The following is a 22,940-nucleotide window of genomic DNA, read 5'->3' on the forward strand; positions in this document are numbered from 1 at the left end:
AATTAAGACATTTCCACCCAGTGACAAATGATACCTTGTTTTAATTCAGGATGGTATCTTCAGTGAGAGGCTTTGAAATACCAACATTTAATCTAAAACTTGTTTCAGATTCCGATAATTTTCATTAATCAAAAGATTGAGATCACCGTTTGTGTAAGATACTTCACATATGAAAAGTGCAGATTTCTTGAATTGTGCTTGGATCTGCTGAACTGTTTCTGATCAGCTTCGTGAATTTAGTATTTTGCATTAGTTTTCTTTCCATATAGATGTGCTAATAACTGTATTCTTTTATTCATTTATTTTGATTATAAGAAGACTAAAATAATATTTTGTGAAGTACTGTTGTATTGTAATAAATCATAGAAACCATAGTTCAGTGCTCCTCTTAAGAAGTGGTGTTTTCTTTAAATTTGCCAGCTTTGATCAAGATGCTGTCTTAAATGCATGCAGAGCGACTAGTAGGATTTTCCCAGGCTTCGCAGTGTTTGGAGTTCTTTGCTTCCATTTCGCAAGCATCTGTAGGTAGAACGGTGTTGCCACCAACACTCAAGATGCTCACATTGTCTGCTGTTTCACCATTTAATAAGGTCTGTTTCAAGCTATCATTACCTGTGGGTTTTGTCAGAATTAGCTACGTGTATTTCTGCTACTCAGCAGCAGTGGTTTTGGAAATGGTTTTGTTGTTTAAGTTAGTTGGTTTCTGAGGATATTTCACATATCTTGGTCAAGTTGATATCAGATGTTTGTGACATTACTCACATTCTGGTTTATCTGTGTTAAAATCACAGCCCCGCCCAGGTTGGACGGGACCTCAAAAGATCTTCGGGTCCAGCCTTTCGTGGGAAAGGGAGCCAAGGTGGGATTATCTCCCACCCTGTCCAACGGCATCTTGAAAGCCCCCAGCGACGGGGACTCACCATGTCCCTGGGGAGGTTGTTCCAGTGACTGGTTGTTCTCACTGTAAAAAATTTCCTTCTTGTATCAAGATGAAACCTCTCCTGGTACAACTTGTACCCGTTGCCTCTTGTCTTCAGCGCTTGGCTCCTTGTGAGGAGGGACCCTCCGTCCCCTTTGTAGCCGCCCTGTGAGCACCAGAGCGCTGTGGTGAGCTCCCCGAGCCTTCTCCAGGGAGAAGAGACCCAACTCCTTCAGCCTTTCCCGTAGGGCAGGTTCTCCAGCCCCCTGATCACCTTCGTGGCCTCCTTTGGGCCCTCTCCAGTCTGTCCACGTCTTCAGTTGTGAGGAGCAGAACCCCACAGAGTGGTCCAGGAGTGGCCTGCCCAGCGCTGGGTGCAGCTGAGAAGTGCTGTTGTGTTTGAGGAAATACATTCGCATTTGACCAATTTACTGCTGCTGGTTTATCTGTATCATTTTACCTGGCATCTCTGTTGCGTGTGACTGCTGTACGTTGGGAAAGCTATCAAGTTCATTATCAAAAAAAAGGAATGTAATGTAGTTGCATAACACTATAGAGATGGCTACGCTAGCTCAGTTACATTTTTGTTCTTCTGAAGTAAAAATTTAAAACACATGAAAAGAAGGATATGATAGCCTTCTGTGTTCAGACATGTGAAGCCTTGGAGTTTTCCTTGAGTGTGTAAAAGGTGTCTTGACCCCTGAACATGAGTTTCAGCCCTCCCCTGGGAGGCCGATGATGTCGAGCTGCCGTCCGGGGTCCCTCTGGGCATCGCAGAGGTGCAGCTGAAGGAGGGGCCCAGCGTGTCAGCACGCGGGGGTGGCAGGGTCCTGTATGGGCTGAGGGCAGGCTGGTCCTGAGGGACCCGTTACTGGTTACAGGAACTGGGCTCACTCTGTGCCCCTGGCAGTTACTGGAACCGTGGCATGTACAATTACATTACAAATGGTTGTTTGAGAGCAGATACAGCAAACTGTTTGGTGTATGAAAAATGAAGTCTGTGTGCAGTGGTTCTCAGTGGGATGAAATCGGATTATTTTAATACAGGGAAATGGATGGCTGTCTTGTCTTTAGGCTTTGTGAAGCTCTCTCCTGGAGTGTACCTAGGATGCTACATGGTTTTTATGGGAAACCAGAGCTTATATGGGGGTTTTTTTTCAGTAAACAGTGTAACTTCATAGGAGCGGCACTAAGATTTTTTTCATGGCTGATCTCTGTTTGGATATTGGAGAAATTCTTGTTTATCAAGACAGATTATTGATATATACTGTACTATTGGTACAAAGTATATTATCCCACAAGTGCCATTTTTTAAGAGAAAAAAATTACAGGAAGGAGAAATACCGTACTCAGGTGCAGAAGCTTTCAAAACGCTAAACATCTTTTATGTGATATGAAAATATTTTCCTGTGAGATAATCTGTATTTATTTTAAGACAATACGTGAATTTGTTAGTCGGGTTTTTGAAAAGTGAAGGTGTGTGCACCGTGCCTGGTGTGTGCCGGGGGCAGGAGCAGTCACTGGGTGGCGTGACTGCAGTGGAGCTGCCTCCCTTACACAAGTGTCTCCTCGAATTGAGGTGGTTGTAAACACGTCCTGACTAAGCCTGACTGCCTGTAAGCTTGGGACAGGGTTTTCAGCTGTTACATGTTAAATGCTGACTACTTCTGTTATCAAACAAACCATGCTCAGCTGCATGTGTTGAGGATTGAAAATCATGCTTTTGATATGACTAAAAGAAATCCTGGCAGGGTGTATAGTCACAGCTCCTACTGTTAGGTATGTTGGTATGAATTTAACCAAGTACAGTCTTTCCCAGAGACCTGCCTGAAGTTTGGGTCTCTATGAGATAGTTCTTGTGCTTCTGTGAAAACAGAGTAAAGTCTTTTAGCTTACATAGAAAATACATATATTCAGCTCTTAGTGTTTTTAGAGAAATATAATTTTTGTATGTGATAAATTCAGAGGGACGTCAGGGATTTTTGTAGCAGATTCAGTTTCTCCTGTCAGTGCTCACAGGAGTGTGCCACAGTACCCAGGAACGTGGTCATTAGGGCTGGGGAAGGGACAAGTCCAGCAAAGGGACCCTGAGATGAAGAGGGGACTGGAGCGTCTCTCATGTGAAGAGAGGCTGAGGGAGCTGGGACTGTTCTCCTGGAGAGGAGGGAGCTCAGGGGGACCTTGTCGTTGTGTATAAATACCAGATGGGAAGGCACAAAGGAGAGGCAGCCAGACTCTGCTCAGTGGTGCCCAGAGACAAGACAAGAGGCAATGGGCACACACTGAAACATGTGAAATTCCACCTGAACACAAGGAGTCACTTCTTCCCTGCGAGGGCGGCCAGACGCTGGAGCAGGCTGCCCGGAGGCTGTGGAGCTGTTTAGAACCTGGCTGGAGATGGTCTGGGCAGCCTGCGAGGGCAACCTGCGTGAGCAGGGGCTGGACAAGGTGACCTCAAGAGCTCCCTTCCAGCCTCAGCGGTTCTGTGGCCTTCTGTCCCTTACTTTAGATACAGTAAGAATCTGAAGCATGTAGTAGATCATAGTTTATTTGATTACATTATGTAACCATGTGATGATAAATGTATATCGTACAGACCTGAGATCATTCCAGATGAGATCGCTATCTAGTTCCACCAGAGATGATAAAGCAGGTTTTCTAATTTCTCATGTCTAATTTTATTTGCAAGATACAGTTCTAATAGACGTATACATCATGAAATAATCAGAGAATTATTTTTAATTCCGCCAGTCTTTGTTTACATCTTGCTAACCTGGAATGATGTGACTTTACTCACATCTCTAACACCGAGCCATCGGGGCAGCTGCTCAGCAACAGGCACCAAAATGCGGGATCCTGGATGCGGCCGTGGTCTGTGAGCAGAGCCCAGAGGGGTGAGAATCACCCTGCCAGGGACCAGGCTGCTCTAGGCCTGTGCCTCTGCTTGTTTGCCTGCTTAGTTAGTCATCAGGCTTGATGCGTCCTGGGCTTCTGGGCAGAGCTGCTGCTAGAGATGTAAGGCAGTGAGTGTTCTAAGGGACAGAAGGGATATTTGGTGCCCCAGGATTAGGGAATGTGTGTGGTTATACCAGCTTGCCGCGTTACGAGCAGATTCGCTGCAGAACTGCAGCAAGTACTTTTCTGAGGAAATTGGTTTTTTCCTTGGGTGGAGTGAAGGGGGCTGACATAAATCACTGCTGTACGTTGTCTCTAGCTGCGCTGCTGAGATGGGACCCAGACATGGAGCGTACGTAGGCGCTCGGCAGCCCTGCGTGCTGCGGCCAGGGGAAATCATCCCCTGCACGGGGAATCCTTTGGCTCTTCCCACCCTCCCAGCTGCAGCAGCGCGTCCCGCAGAGCGTGGGCCTGCAGAAGGGTCTCGTTCCCTTGTTCCTGTCCGTGCTCAGTTCAGCTGACCTGCGGCGGGGGTCAGCCACGGGCTTGTCTCACGTTAAAACTGTGAGCGAGATCCATGGGTTTATGTTGATCTGAGGTACATGAGGCGAAACTGCATTTTAGGAACCTGGGATTTCTTTCTTACCTATTATTATCAAGCATTTTCTGTTTCTGGCATCTCTTGAACACCTCTCGTATGGGAATTACCCAAGAAGTTAGGATTCTGAAGGAGTGTAGATCAGTAATAACATGATGAACTAAGATACTCGTTTTGAATAATGTTTAAGAAACTTTTATGGACAGTAGTGGGGGGGGGGAGTGTCAGAGGATGCGGAGGGACTTCCCTTTCCCCACGCTCCATCCTCACCAGGTGAAGCTGTCGGGTGTGCCGCTGCAGAGGGTTCACCACAGAAAGCAGGACAATAGTGTAGGTCCTCAGGATGCTGTGTAAGTAATAAATTCATCTTAGCATATGTAAGAAACTGGGACTACTTGATATACCACAAAAATAATATTTTTCACAGTTAGCATGTTAATTGAGTGTACTGTTTTTCATTATTTCAACTATTTGGACTCGCTGAATGGCTTGGACATTGAAGCAACGTCCCTGTCCTCGTCACCACAAAACACAGCGCAGAGTGATCTTTATTGCTCTTGAACAATGTACTGTTGCTGAAAGGACTTGGAACTTTTAGGTGAATAATGAGAAAATTCAGCCTTCTAGCAAGCAGGGTTTGTTGGTTTGGGTTTTGTTAATGGAAAGTCTTTCTGCAGGACAGAGATCAACCTCTAATTGATGGGATTAGGAAGGCTGCTTTCGCAGAGGAAGTGCCTGTGGTTGGGTTTCTTTTAGTTTAGCTGAACTTTGTCTGAAGTGCCACCACTGCTGATGGCTGATGGATTAGAGTTCTCTCTCATCTGGTGATCTACGGTGAATTTATTTGTTACTTTTATTTAATGTGTCATTTCTTTTCATTCATTTTCGAAGTTGAGAAAAAGTGTGATGTTTCTGAAAGAATAGAGCTAGTTACTATTTATAAACAGGTGCGTTACAGGCTTGCAGTTTGAGTGCCTGATCTTGTTACTCACCTTTAGTTGCCAGGGAAATCATTCTTAATACAATCGCACATACAGAGCAAAAACAAGCAGCAAAGTATCAAGTAAGTAGTTACCTAGAATGCAATTTAAACTATAGTTTTCATTATAAAATCATCAGCAAAGTGAAACCAGCTTCAAACTGTTGTCACGTAGTAGTTGTTGCAGCATTTAGACCAGAGGATTATGTTTCTGGTTTCCCTATGGTTTTTGTCTGTTGGACAGACAGCTGACAAGGATCTGCTAAAAATATAACTATTTTCAGATTACTTAATAATGTTCTTAGTCAAAATTCTGGATCACAAAATCCTATCATACTCATTTTCAGGGACTGTGCTTTTAGTGTCTGGTACTTATCTCGTTCTTTGTTAATTAGTATATCTATTTCTAAAGCACTTTTGAAATTATATGAATCGATGCATTGCTTCACCAGTCACACAGCTACTGCACCATAATGTTACAATTCTGTCAGAGTGGGAGCTGCAGGTAGCTAATTTCAAAAGTCGTGGATGCTCTGAGAGAGGAAGTTGTGGTTTTCGGGCCGTCTCTGCTTCCACAGACAGATTCTTAACGGCTTGTCATTGCAAAACTGGGAAATGCCATCCTGTGAAGTTTCAGCTTCCGAGCAGTAACAGAGCCTAGGCTTGGCATTCCGGAGATTCGAAGCCATATACATGGCCAAAAGTAAATTTATCTTGAAGTATATTACCAGTTATGATTGACTCAGTCGCTCCCTTAAACCGTACTGCTTTCACAGCCTGGAACAGGTGTATTGTCCTTTAGTTACCATGTGGGTTCAGAGACCAAAGTCATTTAACTTTCAGAGTATCCTAAGCAGATGTTGGTGTTATGTATGTAACTGGCATATGCTGTTGTTCTCTGGCTTCTTGCTTGCACTTTTTAATGATTTTTTTTTCTGTTTTTTCTGCTGCTCCCATATTTTGAAATTGGAGGGTGTTTTGAATTTAACTTTTTTCAGGCAGTGTGAAATGATTGCTTAAACATGTCAGATCTTATCTCTGCTGAGAAAAAAAGTTAACATCATGATTCTTGCAAACAGATCATCAACATGACTGACATTGTTTATTGTACTTCTGTTTTTAGAATAATATATAAATGCTCTATGTGTGACACTGTGTTTACTCTACAACCTTTGCTCTATCGCCACTTTGATCAGCACATTGAAAACCAGAAGGTGTCTGTTTTCAAGTGTCCAGACTGTTCTCTTCTATATGCACAGAAACAGCTTATGATGGATCATATCAAGGTGTGTAGGCATCTTCTCTTGTTTCGTTCATAGATACCATTTGTCATGCAATATATGCTGTGAGAAAATACTGTAAAAAGGCACAGAATAACAAGAAGACTGCTGAAAGGAGAGATGTTAATAATTTCAAGACAGTAATCTGTGAATGATGTTCTCAAATGTTAAAATGTTACATTTCTGATGGTCTTCAGCGTATCTGTGGTGTAATCACTAACTCAGTTTTTCTCTATGAATGTTGATTTGGGTATACCAGGAATATCTCAGTGCACTGCATTCAAGAGGTCATTTTATCAGAATAACAATGGGTATCGTGAAGTAAATTAGTCCGATCCTAGTAAGTATTGAGCCTTATTTACAGCATTCTAAGTATTATTCCAGTTGTTAGGTCTGAGAATGCTGAGTACGTTATAAAATCAAACCTTTGATGTTCAGAACTCACCTGGAGGGACCAGTATGTTTCTTGAATAGATGTAGAGGTTATTTGTGTGTGTGTTTACATACAAACATGAACACGTGCACGCTTTGAAAAAAAACTTGAAGTTCTGTAATTGAAGAAGATTTAGTGTCATCCTTGCAAATCATATTTTTAAGAATCAGCAGTCCCCTGGCTATAATTTGTTAGCTGTGTATTTTAAATATACTGTGTTACCTTGTTTTATATGTACCAAATCTGTTAGCAGTGCTGGATTTCTTGTACCTTGTTAACATCTGGTGCCTGGTAACAGTTGAAGTTATTTACAGTCCAGAATGGTAGCACTTAATTCAGTGGGTTTCTCTTGCAGTGACACATAAGACTTAAGTCAAATTTGTATACAGAATAGTGGAAACCAGACATCTTTCTTGTCTGCTAAAACCATTGTTTTGCATTTTAGTCTAAACTGTGGCACTTGTAACCTCAGAATTAGTAACCTCTGAAGTTGTGTTGAAAACAAGGTCACAAGTCTTGAAAAACACAGCTGGTCTTAAAGCCAGTCTTAAACTTGAGGAGCAGATAGGGAAGGGCTGACCTAAGACATTCAGAAATACAAGGACTGGATATTTTCTTTGTTTCTGACCTGGTTCATGTTTACTGTAAGAATTGTCTCACATTTATGTCAGATATCCTAATGGTCTTCTCACCCAGCAATGCAAAGTCCTATTTTCTATATCCTTTGATCTACCCATATTGCTGCTTTTTTTTAACTAAATAGGCAAATTCCATATATTGCAGTGTATGTCTTATCTATGTAATTAGTTTTTCTTGTACACAGGTATTATTGTAAAAGTATTGTTACATCTGTATGTAACTTTTTCTTTAAGACCTGAAGACAACTATTTTAGGAGCATGGTCTAACTGTAGTTAGGGCCAGAAGCTATTCTTACATAAATCAGGGTTGCTCAGCATCTCTCATTATAAAGTTATTCTCAGTTATTTACTGTTTGGGCACTATTTATCTCTTTTGGCTTTATAGTGTTCCATGCCAGTATTTATGCTTTAACCAGTGGTTTTTTCAGCATGTTTCACTATAAATGATTCAATCATTTTGAGAATAAAATTAGAGGATTAGAACATACATGTGCAGTAACAGTATTGCTGCTTTTAATCAGAACTACTAGTGCTTTTACGTTTAGGACATGTGTATAGTAGTAGGGACAGCAGCAGAAAAGTATAAATTGGGCTTCAGTTAAGGGAGAATGAAAAAAAAACAGTAACAAGGTATAGATGAAAACAGAAGGGGAGAGGGCGAGTGCCAGACAGGGGCAGAGCTCAGCCCAGCTGCACAAAATGTAATTGTTTGGTATGGCTAGACATAAACCATCAGGACAGAGAAGACCTGGATGAAAACAGAACAGAAAGGGACAGAAGGGAGCTCAGGAGGAGGTTATTCAAAGCTACAAAAAATAACCTAGAGTAATTCCTGCAGATGTGAATGTTTCTTGTTGGCAAAGGCATGTCTCGTTTTCCTGTGACGGCTCGCTACAAGAGAATTTCTAACAGGGGTGAAGGTCTGGACTGGAGGTGCAACACTCCCAGTTCTGCTGGTGATATGTGCTGTGGTCACTGGGGCTCCATGTTATGCTTCAGTGCTTTGTGTTTATTTTCAAATAAGAAATTAAATTTCAAGTACTGTATTTAAAGGACATTTAGAAAGTTGAGAACTAACATTTTACATGCTGACAAGTTAAGCCAGGATAGAATTTCCAGGTCAGTCTTCAGTTGCCTGAAAGTGTAGGAGCCTCCATCTCCCTACCCTGTGCTTCTTTCGCCTTGTCCTGGTGCACTAATGGGATACTAAAGGCAGCCACCTCCTTTACTACACAACTTCATTCTTAGAGACAGACAGTTGGTCCTGTGCGCTTTGCTATTTCATAACATTTTAGGTTTTTTAATTACTGGCTCTTCTTTTGAAGAACGTGTTCTACTGATCAGGTTGATATTTGCTGCAGAGCCAGCAGGTAGTCCCAAGAGCCACATGATTTACAAAAGAACTTGATACTGAAGTCTTATACTGGAGTATCAGATTTGTATTCTTAAATTCTCCGAATCAAGAACGTATTGAATGTTTTTTTGTTTCTGAGGTTACCTGTAGGCAAATAATTACAATTGGGATGGACATAACGCCCAGGAGAGTTAGAATACAGGTCAGTAGATGAGATGATTAGGACACTGTCATTGTAAAGGGCAAGTCTTAGATGTGAGAGACCTCGACAGTGGATCCATGTGCAATGGTACGTTCAGTCTGGGCTGCAGTCATCTCTGTTGGCCCACAACCTGGCTGACTCCCTCCTGCTGTGTCCGTCTTCATGTGTGAAACTCAGACACGCAGCTGATGCCCAGGACTTCGGAACTGGTCGTCTTCTTGGAAGGCTCAGGTCTCGCACCAGCGTACAACACTGGCTCCAGAAACTGGGGAAGGAGGAGGTGGAAGAGTTGTTCCCTTCCTACTGATTGTTTACTTAAAGTCTAGAAATAAATGTGAGGAAGGATCACTGCCTGGGAGCTCCAGGGTGCTTGAGAACAGCTCATCAGACAGCTCAGCTGCCCCTGCTCTGGGGGACCCCATCAGCCTGCACACCTCGGATTCTGAGGGCTGTTGGCACTGCACCCCTAGGTTAGGGTGCTCATGACCTGAGCCTGGAGCGAGACAGGGCTTAACTCGGCCTCAGCATAAAATAGTAACATATCCTAAACTATATAGTTTCCTGATCCTTCCAGAGTTGCCTTTTCTTGTCTTGTTTACCAATGTGCCAAGTCAAAATTTGTCAGTAAAAACCTTTCCTTCTGGGACGTATTTAATCATGTAGTTTGAAATGAGGATCCTCGACTAATAGGTAAGTAAAGTGAGAAATTACACTTAATGTAATGTACTTCTTGAGCGCTTTTTTCCTCTCTATTAAACAGCAATTTAAACTTAACCTACAGTCTATTTTTTTCTTTTTTTTTTATGCAATTATCTAGACACTGAAGAAAACTTCTCTTTAGCTATGGATGGTGTCCGTTAGTGTTGTTGGCCAGTTTCTCTTTATGCTAGGCCTTGCCTTTACTTAATCATGTTTCTTTAAGTTAAGAATGTGATCTGATAATAGTATGACAAAGAAGTAAATGAAGACTTGGTTCAGAAGGTCTTTGCATTTTGTCGATACAGCTGTATATGTCTGTGTTAGTTTTGTACCCTCTTTTCTCTTTTATTGTAGTCTATGCATGGAACTTTGAAAAGTGTTGAGGGGCCACCAAACCTGGGGATAAATCTGCCTCTCAGTACTAAACCTACAACTCAGAACTCAGCCGGTCACAACAAAGAGGACGCAAAGTCTGTCAACGGAACAGAAAAGTTGGAGAAGAAATCTCCTTCTCCCATAAAGAAAGCGGAGCCTAAAAAAGTCGCTAATCCTGGCTGGACGTGTTGGGAGTGTGATAGGCTCTTCACTCAGAGAGACGTTTACATCTCTCACATGAGGAAAGAACACGGAAAGGTAAATGAATAATATTCAATTACAAAAAAGTGACTTAAACCTGAAATGTGAAGCAATTTTTTTCCAAATTCAGTTGTGTTTTTGCAAATAACTCCTTTAAGTTCCATTGTTATTCTCCTCTGTTCTTGTATTTCATCTTTCTCTCTTTGGCTGCTTAGTTTTTGTCATTCTCTATGTAGTTCTGCTGAGGAAGTCCACACACTCTTAATTGTAGGCTTGTTTATCCAGTACCAGAATTTCTTCAAGATGGAAAGAGTGAGAGATGTTCCAGTATTTCGTCCAAGTCATCTAATCTGATCCAGGTTCTTCGTTCCTCCTTTGTGCTTTCGCAGTTCCCTCTCTTGCCAGTTCATTAACTGTTAGGCTCAGGGAGGAGTCTCGTTCTGTGGGTGCAGCGAGTGCCAAAGGGCACCGCGTGGTCAAGGCAGACACCCCGTGAGGCTGAGCGTCGCTCCGCAGTGAAGCGGTGCTCAGCGGGACCCTCAGTGCTGTGTGTGAGACAAGCCGCAGCGAGCTCCGGCAGCACTCGCCCGCGCTCCAGTCCTGCCCTGCCCCTGTGCTCCTGGAAACTGCCTGGAGCTTCCCTCAGTGGGAGGCAGGGAACTGAACTGAAGCACTGCGCTGCCTGCAGAGAGAGCCAGCTGGAAGGGGTGACAGGCTTCCTCTGTCTAAGTGGAGAAGAATCATCTTGAGTGAAAATCTGTAGTTTTCAGGATGCTAATAGGCTATAATAAATGATAGCACATTTCCAGAGGTTTCTGTGTCCCTTCATAGAATCATGAAAGTCTATGTGTGAGAATTCAGATCGCGTGCTTCTCTAAAGCTGTTGCGCAAATTATTTTATTCTGTTTATAAACATTTTATGGAAAAGCTGAAAATGCCAGACTACTGAGTGTCATCTCTAATTTTCTTATGACAGCTTCAAGCAAATAGCACCCGAGCCTGACTGACAGGAGACTATTTCCATGTTTCTCCTTGTCTTCCGTAACTCCCACTCCGTTCTTTCAGCCTCCCTGCTGTACAGAGTCCTGTAGCTGCATTGCCAGTCCCCCTTGGAATGAGACACACCCCATCAAAGGATTGTGATTCACAGAACTACATTTTCTTTTACCTGGCTCTCCTTTTACAGCTTGAGGGCATGCAAAGGAGACAAGCAGCTGAAATCGCACCGTCTCCATTTGATTTCTCCAGTTCCTTTAAAAGCCCCTTTTTGCATTTCTGTCCATGGAAGTCACTAAGGAACTGTTAATTGCTTCAGCTTCAAGCCTAGCAGGTGTATGCCTGACACTTCTGCTAGGCAGCGTATGTAAGGAAACTCCATAAATGTGTTACTGTGGCAAGCCTGTGCCCTGAATGCTTGATTCTGATCCTGTGACACTCACTCAATCATAGCTTAATTTTCTGTCAAAATCAGTCTCTTCAGCAGCATGTAAACTGCTGGTGCACTCCGTTTTGCCTGTTAGCCCAAATACTAACTCATCAGTGCTGTACCAGCAAACAGAAATAAGTTTAAGACCAGAGGCATTTTACGCTGATACAATTCTTAAAGCAAAACAACGCAACCTCCCTATGGAACTGTCACTCCAGAGTGAGCTAGAGAACAGTACCCAGTCTGATCACATCCACAGCAGGGGCAGCAGGCATCTCAAATAAGGTTCATCACACACTGATAATGCTTTCTCAATATTAGCTTTAAATATATATCTTGATCTGATTTTAATAAGAACGTGCAGTGTTACCTCAAGAGCAGCCCTTGTTATGAAATATTAGATAATTGTTGCACTCAAGTACTGGCCTAAACACCTGTTCACTGCTTACATTTATGTGCTGGTTTTTATCCCTATCCAAGTGGTTCCTGGAATAACACAGGAGGCGCATCTATATATACCTAAATGAATAGAGATACAACTCCATGTCTTTCAGAAATGGGTGATAAAGACCAGTTGCTACGTTCCTTCCAGATCTCTCGAAATTTTCAGTAATTGTTACCATGAAAATGACTATACTCAAAACCAAAACTTTTACGGATACATCTTATTGTAGAGAGACTAGAAATGAGCATTAAATAACCAAGCATGTGATCTGGGTCTAATAGATAATGGAGTTAATTTACAGTCTGTGTTTCTTAAGAATGATAGGTGTGGGTTAAATGCTCTAAAATGTTCTATGCAGAATGTTTGTTAAAAACTTTAATTAAGCAATTCATGAGCTATTCACAAAGCCCATTGTCATGTAAGGTATTTGAAGATAATTAGTTTCAAACTTCTAATTGCTGCTTTTGCAGGATCAGAGTGAAAGTCTGGAGCTGTAAGCCTTCTTAGCTGATCCCAGGCTGGATTATTCAGAGGTATTCATAGGAGAGGTGCTGCCATGTGTATCCTCTCTGGACAGATTCTGGAGTTCCCAGACCTTACTGGGCAGTGTCTACACAGGCAGACAGATTCACATTTTCTGTATCCTCTTCCTGAGCTGGTTGAAGGTAAGCCAGCTGTAGGGTAGGAAAACTTGTAGCCACCTTGGTGTGACACTCTGTCTGACCTTAAAAGTGCTGTTTTAAAAAAAAAATTATATGTTACTAGCCCAAAGGGTGGTTCTAACAAGTCTGTACAACTGCTGTCTGGAAACTGGATCCCGTATGTCTGCACTCGGCCGGGTAGGCGTGCGCGGAGCTTCCTAGGACTCCGGTGTGTTTCTGTGAAAGGACAGATGTTTTCTAAGCAGGAATTGCTTTACCAATTCCGACGTGCTGTGCATCTAATTGAACATCCTCTTTCTCCCTGTAAAGACGAGATGCTGTATAGCAGGTCCTGCTGCACCTAATTACAGAACTAATGTGTTAGTTCTGTTGGTTTTGGCTGCCATTACAGAAACTAATGCATCCAAAATCCTCTCCAGGTCTCTATCCAGAATCTTCCCAAGGAGTGTAGAGCGAGCGTGGTGTCAGGGGTGGTCACCGCAGGCAGCGCCCGGCGCCGCGGGAGGGACAGGGCCCTGCTGAGTGCAGTCCTGCTGCTGCTGCCCTGACCAAGGGCTCGCTGCAGCTGCGCTGGGCAGTGGCCTCGGCAGAGACACGTGGGCTGCCTTGGCTGAGCGCCTGTGGTGGTGCAGCACGGGGCAGGGCCGGCTCTTCACAGAAGCCCTAATACAACTTCACATTTTGTTTATTTTATAAATTCTTCCCAGAGCATTGCAGTCATGAGCATACTGCAAAATGTATTGATTAGTGCATTAGCATTAATGAGCACATACTGTGTGTACACACTGTCAGGTTTTCACCTTTAACAATTTAAGAGCAAAATATGTTGATTTCCTTTTATTTTAATTGGCCTTTAAACGTGAAAAGGAAGTCTAGGTTGAACAGTATTGCATCTCTAACAGCATTATGTTGACTAGCCCAAATAAAATTACCATATCATGTTTCCTAATGGGCTGCTTCACATTTGCATGAACGACCTTTCAAAACTGCTTTTCTTTCCTTCCCCCACACTCCATGTGATTTTGGTCTCGATAGCAAAAGGTCGCATCTCACTGTAACAGCTCTTACTCCTTTAGCCGTTCCAGAGATCGCTTTTTCCTGTGTACAAACCTTCCACCACTCACTCCAAACTTTGCAGTAAATTATAATTTTCAGTAATGAAATCACCTCTGCAGATCCCCACTGGCTCGTCTGTAGCTGTTCCTGAACAATGTAGCCATTAGGGAGAATGTAACGTGAAGTTCAGCACAAACGTAAGAAGGATGTTCTTCAGTTCCTTAAGCATTTCTGTATAGCTTGAGCTTCTTAGTATTTAGGAATGAGAATTCTTTTTATTATTATTGTTGATTAATGTTAGGCACTAGAGAATGACTTATGTCATGTTAAAATGTCCATGTGGGTTATTGTGCATTCGTTCTGGAGATATTTCTTCAGACACTGCAGCTCCTGTGGCCATGTTCAGCTGGAGTGACACAGATGGAGACCACTCCATCCTTCTCAGCTTCCTTCCTTTTCTTTCTCTGTCCACTTAAACTGTAATATAAACCCCACAGGATTCCCCAAACAGATGTCCCTCAGGTTGGCATCGGGCCGCACCTCTCGTTTCTTCATCTCTTTTCTGACCGTTAGGTGTCGGTGTCTGTGGCTTTGGCCCTTGTTAGGTGCCCTTCGCCCCTCCTGGCAGGTGACTGATCAACTGCAGACTCAGTTTGGGGAAGGGAAGGGAGAGGTTACTTTATGGTGAAAGTGAATCTCTCACCGTACTGCCTTTACTGATCCAGAAATAATTCACTGATCTTCCTTGCTTCTCTGGAGGAAGAAATTCTCTTCACCCACAGTCTGACACCAGTTTACAACTGGTGGTAGATGTGTGTGTAACTCATGCTGGCCACACTGTTGTGAAAGAGGCCCAGGTCCTCTTGACTTCTGCAGCATTGCTGTAGGAGTGGTGTGTACTTGGAGGTAGAGTACCAGACATGGTAAGTGATGTTTCTTTCCTGTTACCGAAAGGTTTGACACACGCATTATTTTTACAGAGCTTTTTTAACTAATGTATTTTTCTTCTTTTTTTAAAGCAAATGAAGAAACATCCATGTCGACAATGTGACAAATCTTTCAGTTCATCCCATAGTTTATGTCGTCACAATCGTATCAAGCACAAAGGCATTAGGAAGGTTTATACGTGCTCGTAAGTTCTACTTTTATTTATTTAGAAACAGAATATAAACCAACAAAAAACCTTGTTAGTTGAATTTATCTTCTAGACTGTATAAAAGCCAATGTCCCGTTCATTCAAATGAATCAGTTATTTAGATACATAGACAGGCTAAACTGTTTGGGCTGTCCTGCATGCCTGAAACACAGCAGGCTGCTGAGAATGCACGGACATAAAGTCTGCTGGCTTTCGGGGGCTTTGGGAAGCAAATCCGGAACTGAGCTGAGCTGAGAGTTGGCGTGGCTGATAGTTTTACAGAGGTGAACCTGGTTTTAAATAGAGTCTCATGTACACAACCCACTGTGCCAATCTACAAAAGTCAGTATTTGTAGTATTCTTTCTCTTACAGAAAACAGTGTGTAATGTCTAAAAATCCTCCGTGATGTTTAAGAGGCTGGAGAGACGATACATTATTTAAAAGAAGAAGCCATGTCAATCAGAGAGGATCCATAATACCATTTCTGTGGCATCTCTTCACTGGTAGATGCATATGTGTGTGTGTGCTGTGGACCTGAGGTGGCAGTACTGAAGAGGCAGCTGCCAGCAGCAGCCGTTCTCTGGCTGAGATCCTGCCCTGCCCTGAGTGATCTCGGCTTTCTTACGGAAAGCACGAGGGCCCTGCTGTGGGCACGTGAGACGGCTGGGCACAGCACGGCGTTCCAACAAGTGCTTTATAACCTCCCGGCTCCCTGTGCCCTGGTTGCCTGACACAACCCACACATCAGATTGTTCCTCGTGTACCCTTAATTTGTACTTGAGCCTAGGTGAGCTGGTGAGCCTGGACACTATTTCTCTGGGGGTATGACAAGTAGCAAATGCCAGGTTTCTTTCTGCACACCCTTTGAGCAGAACTTATCATATTTCTCTGTTTTCGTTTCAGAATGCCTACAGTACTGTCTTTTTTCCTTTTTTTAAAATAAAATTAAATGAAACGGCATTTTAAAAATTAAAACCTCAGGAGAAAGACTCAGAGAGTATTACAGTTAAACTCCTCCCCTGCGGTTCTTGTTTGGCCATCCCTCCCCAGACACCTGTACGATACGTTACACGGTCGGAGCTCAGGGGGAAGACACTTTCCACAAGCACAGGAGAGGTTCAGCAGTGCTGCAGCTGGTTCTGTCGGGAGAACAGAGCGCAGACTGTGAAGGACAAGGTGGTGCTGCTGGTTAGTTTGAGGTTTGGAAAGAGAGCTGAGAAGGAATTACTAGTTCAAGGAGATAAAGTATTTGGATTTGAATGCAGAATTAAGTGTTGTCTGGAGCTAGCATTCATCCTGCGTGGAAGGTGATTGCTTTCCCTGTGAAATTTAAATTAAGGAGAGCTTTGGAAAGTGTCTAATAGAATATACAGTTTGGTGATGTTAGTGGAGGTCTAAGAAACAAAACTCAGATGCTCCCAGGTTTTATTCTGACTCACACTTCGTACCATTTTGGATATTATCTTCAGAGAGCTTCTTGTTTTCTCTGAATATAAATCGCTCAAACATTTCTAGTTTTATTTTGTAATTATGCTCATTTTCTTATAATGGTTGGAAAGGCGTTGTTGCTATCATCAATAGGTTGTACTCTAGTCTGGATTTATTTACCAGTCCTATTTGTATTCCTCAGAGTACTACTTTTGATAAGTGTGACACTTGAATCTGTGCACGTCTGCTTTGTGTTTATGTAGGCACTGCCCAGACTCAAGACGTACTTTTACCAAGCGGTTGATGTTGGAAAAACATATTCAGTTGATGCATGGCATTAAAGACCCTGATGTGAAAGAAATGACTGAATCAACCAATATGGAAGAAAGGGAAGTGAAAGAAGACACGAAGGTAATCACTTAGAAGATTCATTCAGTCACTCAGAGTGAATTTTTTGTGGGTATACATTTAGGATCTTTAAATAGACACAGGTATTTTTGTACAAGTCTGATCTTTGTACAAGTCTGAGCCCAAAAAATGTCTTAAAGTTTCCTGCAACAAATTCTGTCATGCTTGAACTAGAACATGTTTTTGGAAAGACTTTCTGTTTGGTTTGATCACTGAATGATGCAGAATATAACTTACTCCTTAGTGATTTGCTTTAAAAGCACCTTTCAAATCCTCTGCAACCAAGTCTTCTCATAGCTGTAGAAAAGCTACAGGTTACGTAGAAGCAGTGTGTCCTTCTTTCAACTACCCAGCCTTGAGCTTATTCAATACAAATTTTACAGTGAAACTGCTTTCAATCTGATGATGAAAATGCAGGAGGATCTCCCACTGTGTTCAGCATTGGTGTGGCTTCACCTGGAGCACTATGTGCAGTTCTGGGCCCCACAATTTTAAAAAGGATGTGAAGGTCCTAGAGTGTGTCCAGAGGAGGGAACAAATCTGGTGAGGGGCTGGAGGGCAGGTGCTGTGGGGAGCGGCTGAGGGCTCCGGGCCTGTCTCGCCTGGGAGAAGGGGCTGAGGCCGAGCTCAGGGCTCTCTGCAGCTCCCTGGGAAGGGGATGGGGAGAGGGGGGTGCTGAGCTCTGCTCCCCGGGATCCAGGGACAGGACGCCTGGGAAGGGCTCAGAGCTGCGCTGGGGAGGTTCAGACTGGACGAGAGGAAGTATTTCTTCACCCAGAGGTGGTCAAACCCTGGAACAGGCTTCCTGGAGAGGGGGTCGCTGCCCCAGGCCTGTCGGTGTTTAAGAGGCGATTGGACGATGCCCTTAACAACAGGCTTTAACTTTAGGTCAGCCCCGGAGGGCTCAGGAGTTGGACCAGATGGTTGTTGTAGGTCCCTTCCAGCTGAACTACGCTACTTTTCTATTGATGAGTGTTAGAAGGAAAGCAAAAATAAGGTGACAGCTCTGTCCAAAGACTTGTTACATGCAGACATTAACAGCATTTTTTAAATGTTTGGGGCTCTATATGATAAAGAATTTCACTGCTGACAGCAGAGACACAGACATCTGGTTTTTAAAGTGTACTGTTTTCCTTTATATGTTTAGCTTATTTAAGTGTTGAAAATATGTCAGCTATGTACATTGTCTCGTAAACACCATGCAGCATATCTGAGCCACATAGGATGCAGAGGATTCTTGAGGAATATTCATGTCAGAAGAATGACAAGGAGAATATAAACAATAATCAGTTTAATTAGTTTTAAAAAATGTGCAATAGGTTAGTTTGGTTACTAGTGATCAGGAGATAATCTGTCAAGTCAAATTTCAGGCATGAAATAATACTAAGTAATTAAAATGGAGTTCCAGAAGGTAGTACTTGAAAAGTTCCTAGACTGATACTCTACACCCTGTACGCAGCAGAGGTCTCATTGGTGTGTGTACTCGGATGCAGTTACACTGGCAAATATTTATTCAAGTTTATCCGGTGTATTAGATACTGTAGCTCTATCTGATCTGACAGATTTTGTGTGCAATTTGTAATAAAGAAAACCCCTGGTTTTCCAACATGTACAATATATATTTGCTAGTGTTATTTCAAATACTGTATTTATCAAAGTTGTACTGGAATCTACCAAGGGAAGGTTTTTGAAGTTTGCAAGTCACCAATAGTTATGAAAAGCACCATGTATTCACCTCACGTGATATACCATTTCTGGCTTTTTTTAGGTTCCTAGTCCAAAGCGTAAATTGGAAGAACCTGTACTGGAGTTCCGGCCTCCACGAGGTGCAATCACTCAGCCATTGAAGAAGCTAAAGATAAATGTTTTTAAAGTTCACAAGTGTGCTGTTTGTGGCTTCACAACAGAAAATCTCCTCCAGTTTCATGAACATATTCCTCAGCATAAATCTGATGGCTCTTCGTACCAGTGCAGGGAATGTGGACTCTGTTACACATCTCACGTGTCGCTCTCCAGACACCTCTTCATTGTACATAAGCTGAAGGAGCCTCAGCCAGTATCAAAACAAAATGGGTCTGGGGAGGATAATCAGCAAGAAAATAAACCCAATCATGAGGATGAATCTTCTGACAGTACGGCATCAGACAGAAGATGCAAAGTGTGTGCAAAGACTTTTGAAACTGAAGCGGCCTTAAACACTCACATGAGAACACATGGCATGGCCTTCATTAAGTCAAAAAGAATGAGTTCAGCTGAAAAGTGATCAGATTATTCGGGATGCAGAAATCTCTCTCCACATTGGAATACTAATGACATTTTTGCTACAGAAAGTTCAAGGTATAATAGTGTTAACAGTACTGTTCAGGCTGTTGCAATATATTCTGCATAAAAGCGTGCCCTTCACCTCATTGTCTATACCCTCAAAACCATTGAAGCAGTATTTGAGTTGAAAAGAGTTTGTATATATTTAAACTAATAACTTTTGTACTCTTTGTTATGTGTTTGTATCAGTATCTAGTGGAAAATTTGGGTTTTTCTGTTTTGTTCTGTTTTTTTCTAGTAAGTTGCTTTAAAACAGAGTTCTGAATGCTGGGGCAGTTCCTTTGGGTTCTCTTAAACTGTTTCTTATTTGAATGCTTCTGAAAGAGAGTTTAGTGAATGGAAGTGCATCAGAAGGCAGTGCTTGGAGGGGAGTAGGGAGGGGAAGCAAGCTTAAGAGATTTTAAATTCTAAGAACTCATGCTTCTAAATGTCTAAGGAAGCTTTTAAACTTTCTCTTTATAAATATATACAAAATTTAAAAAAAAAAAAAAAAAAAAAGAAGAAAAAGTACCACTGCATATGTAAAATGCAGGGCTGGTTTTAGGTGGCAACACCAGAACAGGTGCAGACCCCCTAGAATGATAAAGTACTTTTGAAAAGTATAATTGCACAACTCTATGTATCATGAAGTGATTTTTTTAGGCCATCAGGTGCTTGTGATCAAAGGTCAAATTGTTACAAAAGGGCTGGGCTGCTCTGGATTTAACAAATAAGATGTAATTAGAGGAATAGGTTTATAATGATGATGTTTTTTGTCATGTAATTTATTAAACATTATATAGAAGCGAGTACACAGCATTATGTATTTTCCTTAATTTCTGGTTATTGAAAGAAAATAGTTAACCCTTGCTACAGGGGTTGGTATTTCCCAGCTCTGTATGCTAATGCCAAATGTACTTGGTGCTCAGTGTTACATCCAGCTGTCGAGGAGCTAACACACCAGCCTGTGTACGTATAACGGGGGCTTTCAGCTTTAGCACAGACCGTACGAAGCTAGTTCAGCCATTTCAAACATGTATCTAATATCACTAGTTACGCTTTCACAAAGTACAAAAAGGTACCATACTGTCCCTTTCATATATAGTTCTCTGTGAGAGTTATATTTTTGGTTTGGTTTTGCATTTTATACCTTGTATGTATCCCTTAAAAAAAATTTTGTACTTTTTTTTAAAACAAATTGTGTATATATAGATAGGTGCATGATACACAGTAGTAGTTGTTTGGTTCCTTACAAGTCTTGCTGCTGTCAGATGTTACTATACACTATGTCCATTACAACTGTATTAAACACATTTCATATGTAAATAAATGTGGAGCATTTTGCCCCTAAAGATTTGTGAGATTCTGTTATTTATCATTAAATTTTAAAAGTTTGAAAAATTGAAGTGTTTGAAAAAATAGGGATCCTTCTCAGCCACCTCTGTAAAACTTCTTAATCACTCTGGAAATTGTGTATCGGATACATCAGTTCGGCTTTCTCTCTCCATCCTCATTCTTAATTTGGTTCGTTGGTAAATGCTTGTTATCCCATTTATATTACTCACCTACTGAGTGGTTATGAGGTACTTCTCCATCCTAAAACATACAGCTGGCGTCGCAGGATCTTAGTGCGTAATGTACACTGGCCATCACTGCCCTTTCATTAAGTGTATACCTCTTGAACACTTGTTTGTTGATGTGCACTGTCAACTGTACAACAAATGAGTTATCACTATGCAGAATGGTGTTTTGTATACAGTGAACAGATAATAAAAGTTAAATTTTCACAGCCATTATTAATACTTTTGTTTATTTTCCCCTTTCACTGTCTTGCACCTGCAAGGGATGCTGCAGAGCAGTAACTTAGGTTGTTGTTGGTGCTGTCAAGAGGCAAAACACTAAACGTTACTGACAAGTCATCTGAAAGCTGTTGGGCACGGTGTGAAGCCCTCGGTGCCCCAGCCCACTGCCCAGGTCTGACGTGTGCAGTGCAGGCTCCACGCTGCCTTCACCCCCGGCACTCCACCGAGTCCCTTTCGCTTGAGCGGAGCGCAGCTACTCAGCAGTAGGCTCTATTCAGTTTTAATTGGGGAACTCTCTTGAAAGGTTTAAGGGATAGTGGGTCTTGAACTGCCCCATGGTCTCGAGACACATTTCTGTGTTGGAGCTTATGCACGCTTGGGTACGGCAGGACAGCGTAACTTCTCCAGGTAAATGGTTCCTTTTAGCAGACAGAACTGCACTCAGCTGGGTGAAGGAGGGAGGAGCTCTGCTGAGGACTCTGGCTTTTTCCAAGTACCAGACTTGGGGTGGGAAAAAAAAGATACTTAGTGGGACAATTAATACTACAATGTCTCTCACATAGTATTTCTTGCCTAGTCCTCCAGCTCCTCCAGACACTGGGGCTTCTGTATCTTCTGAGTAACTCAAGATTCCTAGGTACTAGTAATAAAAAAGGCCTGTTGGGTAGTTTTCTCTTTCCAGGGGAGCTTTCCAGTGTCCAAGCATTATTCCAGGAGTGGTACTTCCGCCGGTTCCCTTTTGAGATTCTTCTGCATGGAAGCTGGTCTCCTCCAAGCAGAGATTACCTGGTAATGACCAACCTGTTTGTTTATTGCTATTTTACTTGATCTTGGGCAAAAGACAGTTTCACATTTCATTTGGCTGACCCTTTCAGAAATCGTGGCTCCTTTGCTGCTCAACGCCTCGGTGTAAGTTTGTCGTGGTCCTAAGTGTGCTGGCCTCATCTCCCCATAAACCCAGCTCTCGGGGGACACGCGTCCTTATCAGACAGAAAAGCAAAAGCAAGTGGTGGCCCCAAATGCAACACAGGCATGTTGGAAGTGTAGTGCCTTATTAATGAACTAACTTTGTACTGATTCGGGGGCTGGCCAGTCACCCGCTCTCTCTGCTGCCAGTGGGGTCAGTGATGGTTTTGGTTTGCTGGAGGAGAGGCTGAGCAGGGAGTAATGCCAGCAGGCTTGTGTTTCAAGCAGAAGGGATTTTAAGGGACAGCATGGTGTAATATAGCCAACGAGGCCAGCACGGAGAAGGGAAAGTGTAAGAGAAGTTTCCTGTGCATTTGCATACCAAAGAAGCAGCAGCAAGCAGCTGGGCACGGTTTCAGCACACTGGAAACCCAAGGAATGCTGCTGGAGAGCCACGGTAAAGGGAATGAAAAGAAATGAAGCTGCAGCCTCCCCTCCTCTTCCATCCCGCTGTTCGGCTGTGCAGGCTGAAAAGGGAGTAGCTACAGCCTGAAAAGCTTCCAAGGCTTCTGCTGGGGCACAGCCTGAGCCATGACATTCACAGTTGCTGTTCAAATTAAAGCAAGTTCAGCTCGGTGTGGGTTTGCTGTGAGTTCAGGGTGTTCCCCTCAGGAGCAGGGAGCAAGCCCTGAATTAGGAATTCTCTGGAGAGGCTCCCAAAATGTGGGGATGGGAGGAAGGACAGGAGCGAGAGGAAGGCAAACCCCCTTCAGAGCATGCAGCAGGACCCCCATCA

At 42.7% G+C, this 22,940-nt stretch overlaps 1 protein-coding gene across 13 annotated transcripts in view; it reads left to right on the forward strand.

Annotated features, from left to right (window-relative positions):
- The window catches only part of LOC141918230 (zinc finger protein 532), a 48,962-nt gene extending 28,174 nt beyond the window's left edge, over positions 1–20,788 (forward strand). For 11 of the 13 annotated variants that reach the window (XM_074812443.1, XM_074812436.1, XM_074812445.1 and 8 more), the window contains 5 exons: positions 6,515–6,677; positions 10,353–10,631; positions 15,183–15,295; positions 16,991–17,138; positions 18,904–20,788. In XM_074812443.1, coding sequence (XP_074668544.1) covers positions 6,515–6,677; positions 10,353–10,631; positions 15,183–15,295; positions 16,991–17,138; positions 18,904–19,398 — 1,198 coding nt within the window. In that variant the 3' untranslated portion in view covers positions 19,399–20,788. Of the gene's footprint in view, positions 1–6,514; positions 6,678–10,352; positions 10,632–15,182; positions 15,296–15,671; positions 15,973–16,990; positions 17,139–18,903 lie in introns of those variants that run through there. The other 2 variants (XM_074812446.1, XM_074812447.1) reach the window with 2 other exon arrangements.
- The last annotated feature ends 2,152 nt before the right edge of the window (positions 20,789–22,940 follow it).

This window comes from Strix aluco, chromosome Z (assembly GCF_031877795.1).
Source record: "Strix aluco isolate bStrAlu1 chromosome Z, bStrAlu1.hap1, whole genome shotgun sequence".
Lineage (NCBI taxonomy): Eukaryota > Metazoa > Chordata > Aves > Strigiformes > Strigidae > Strix > Strix aluco.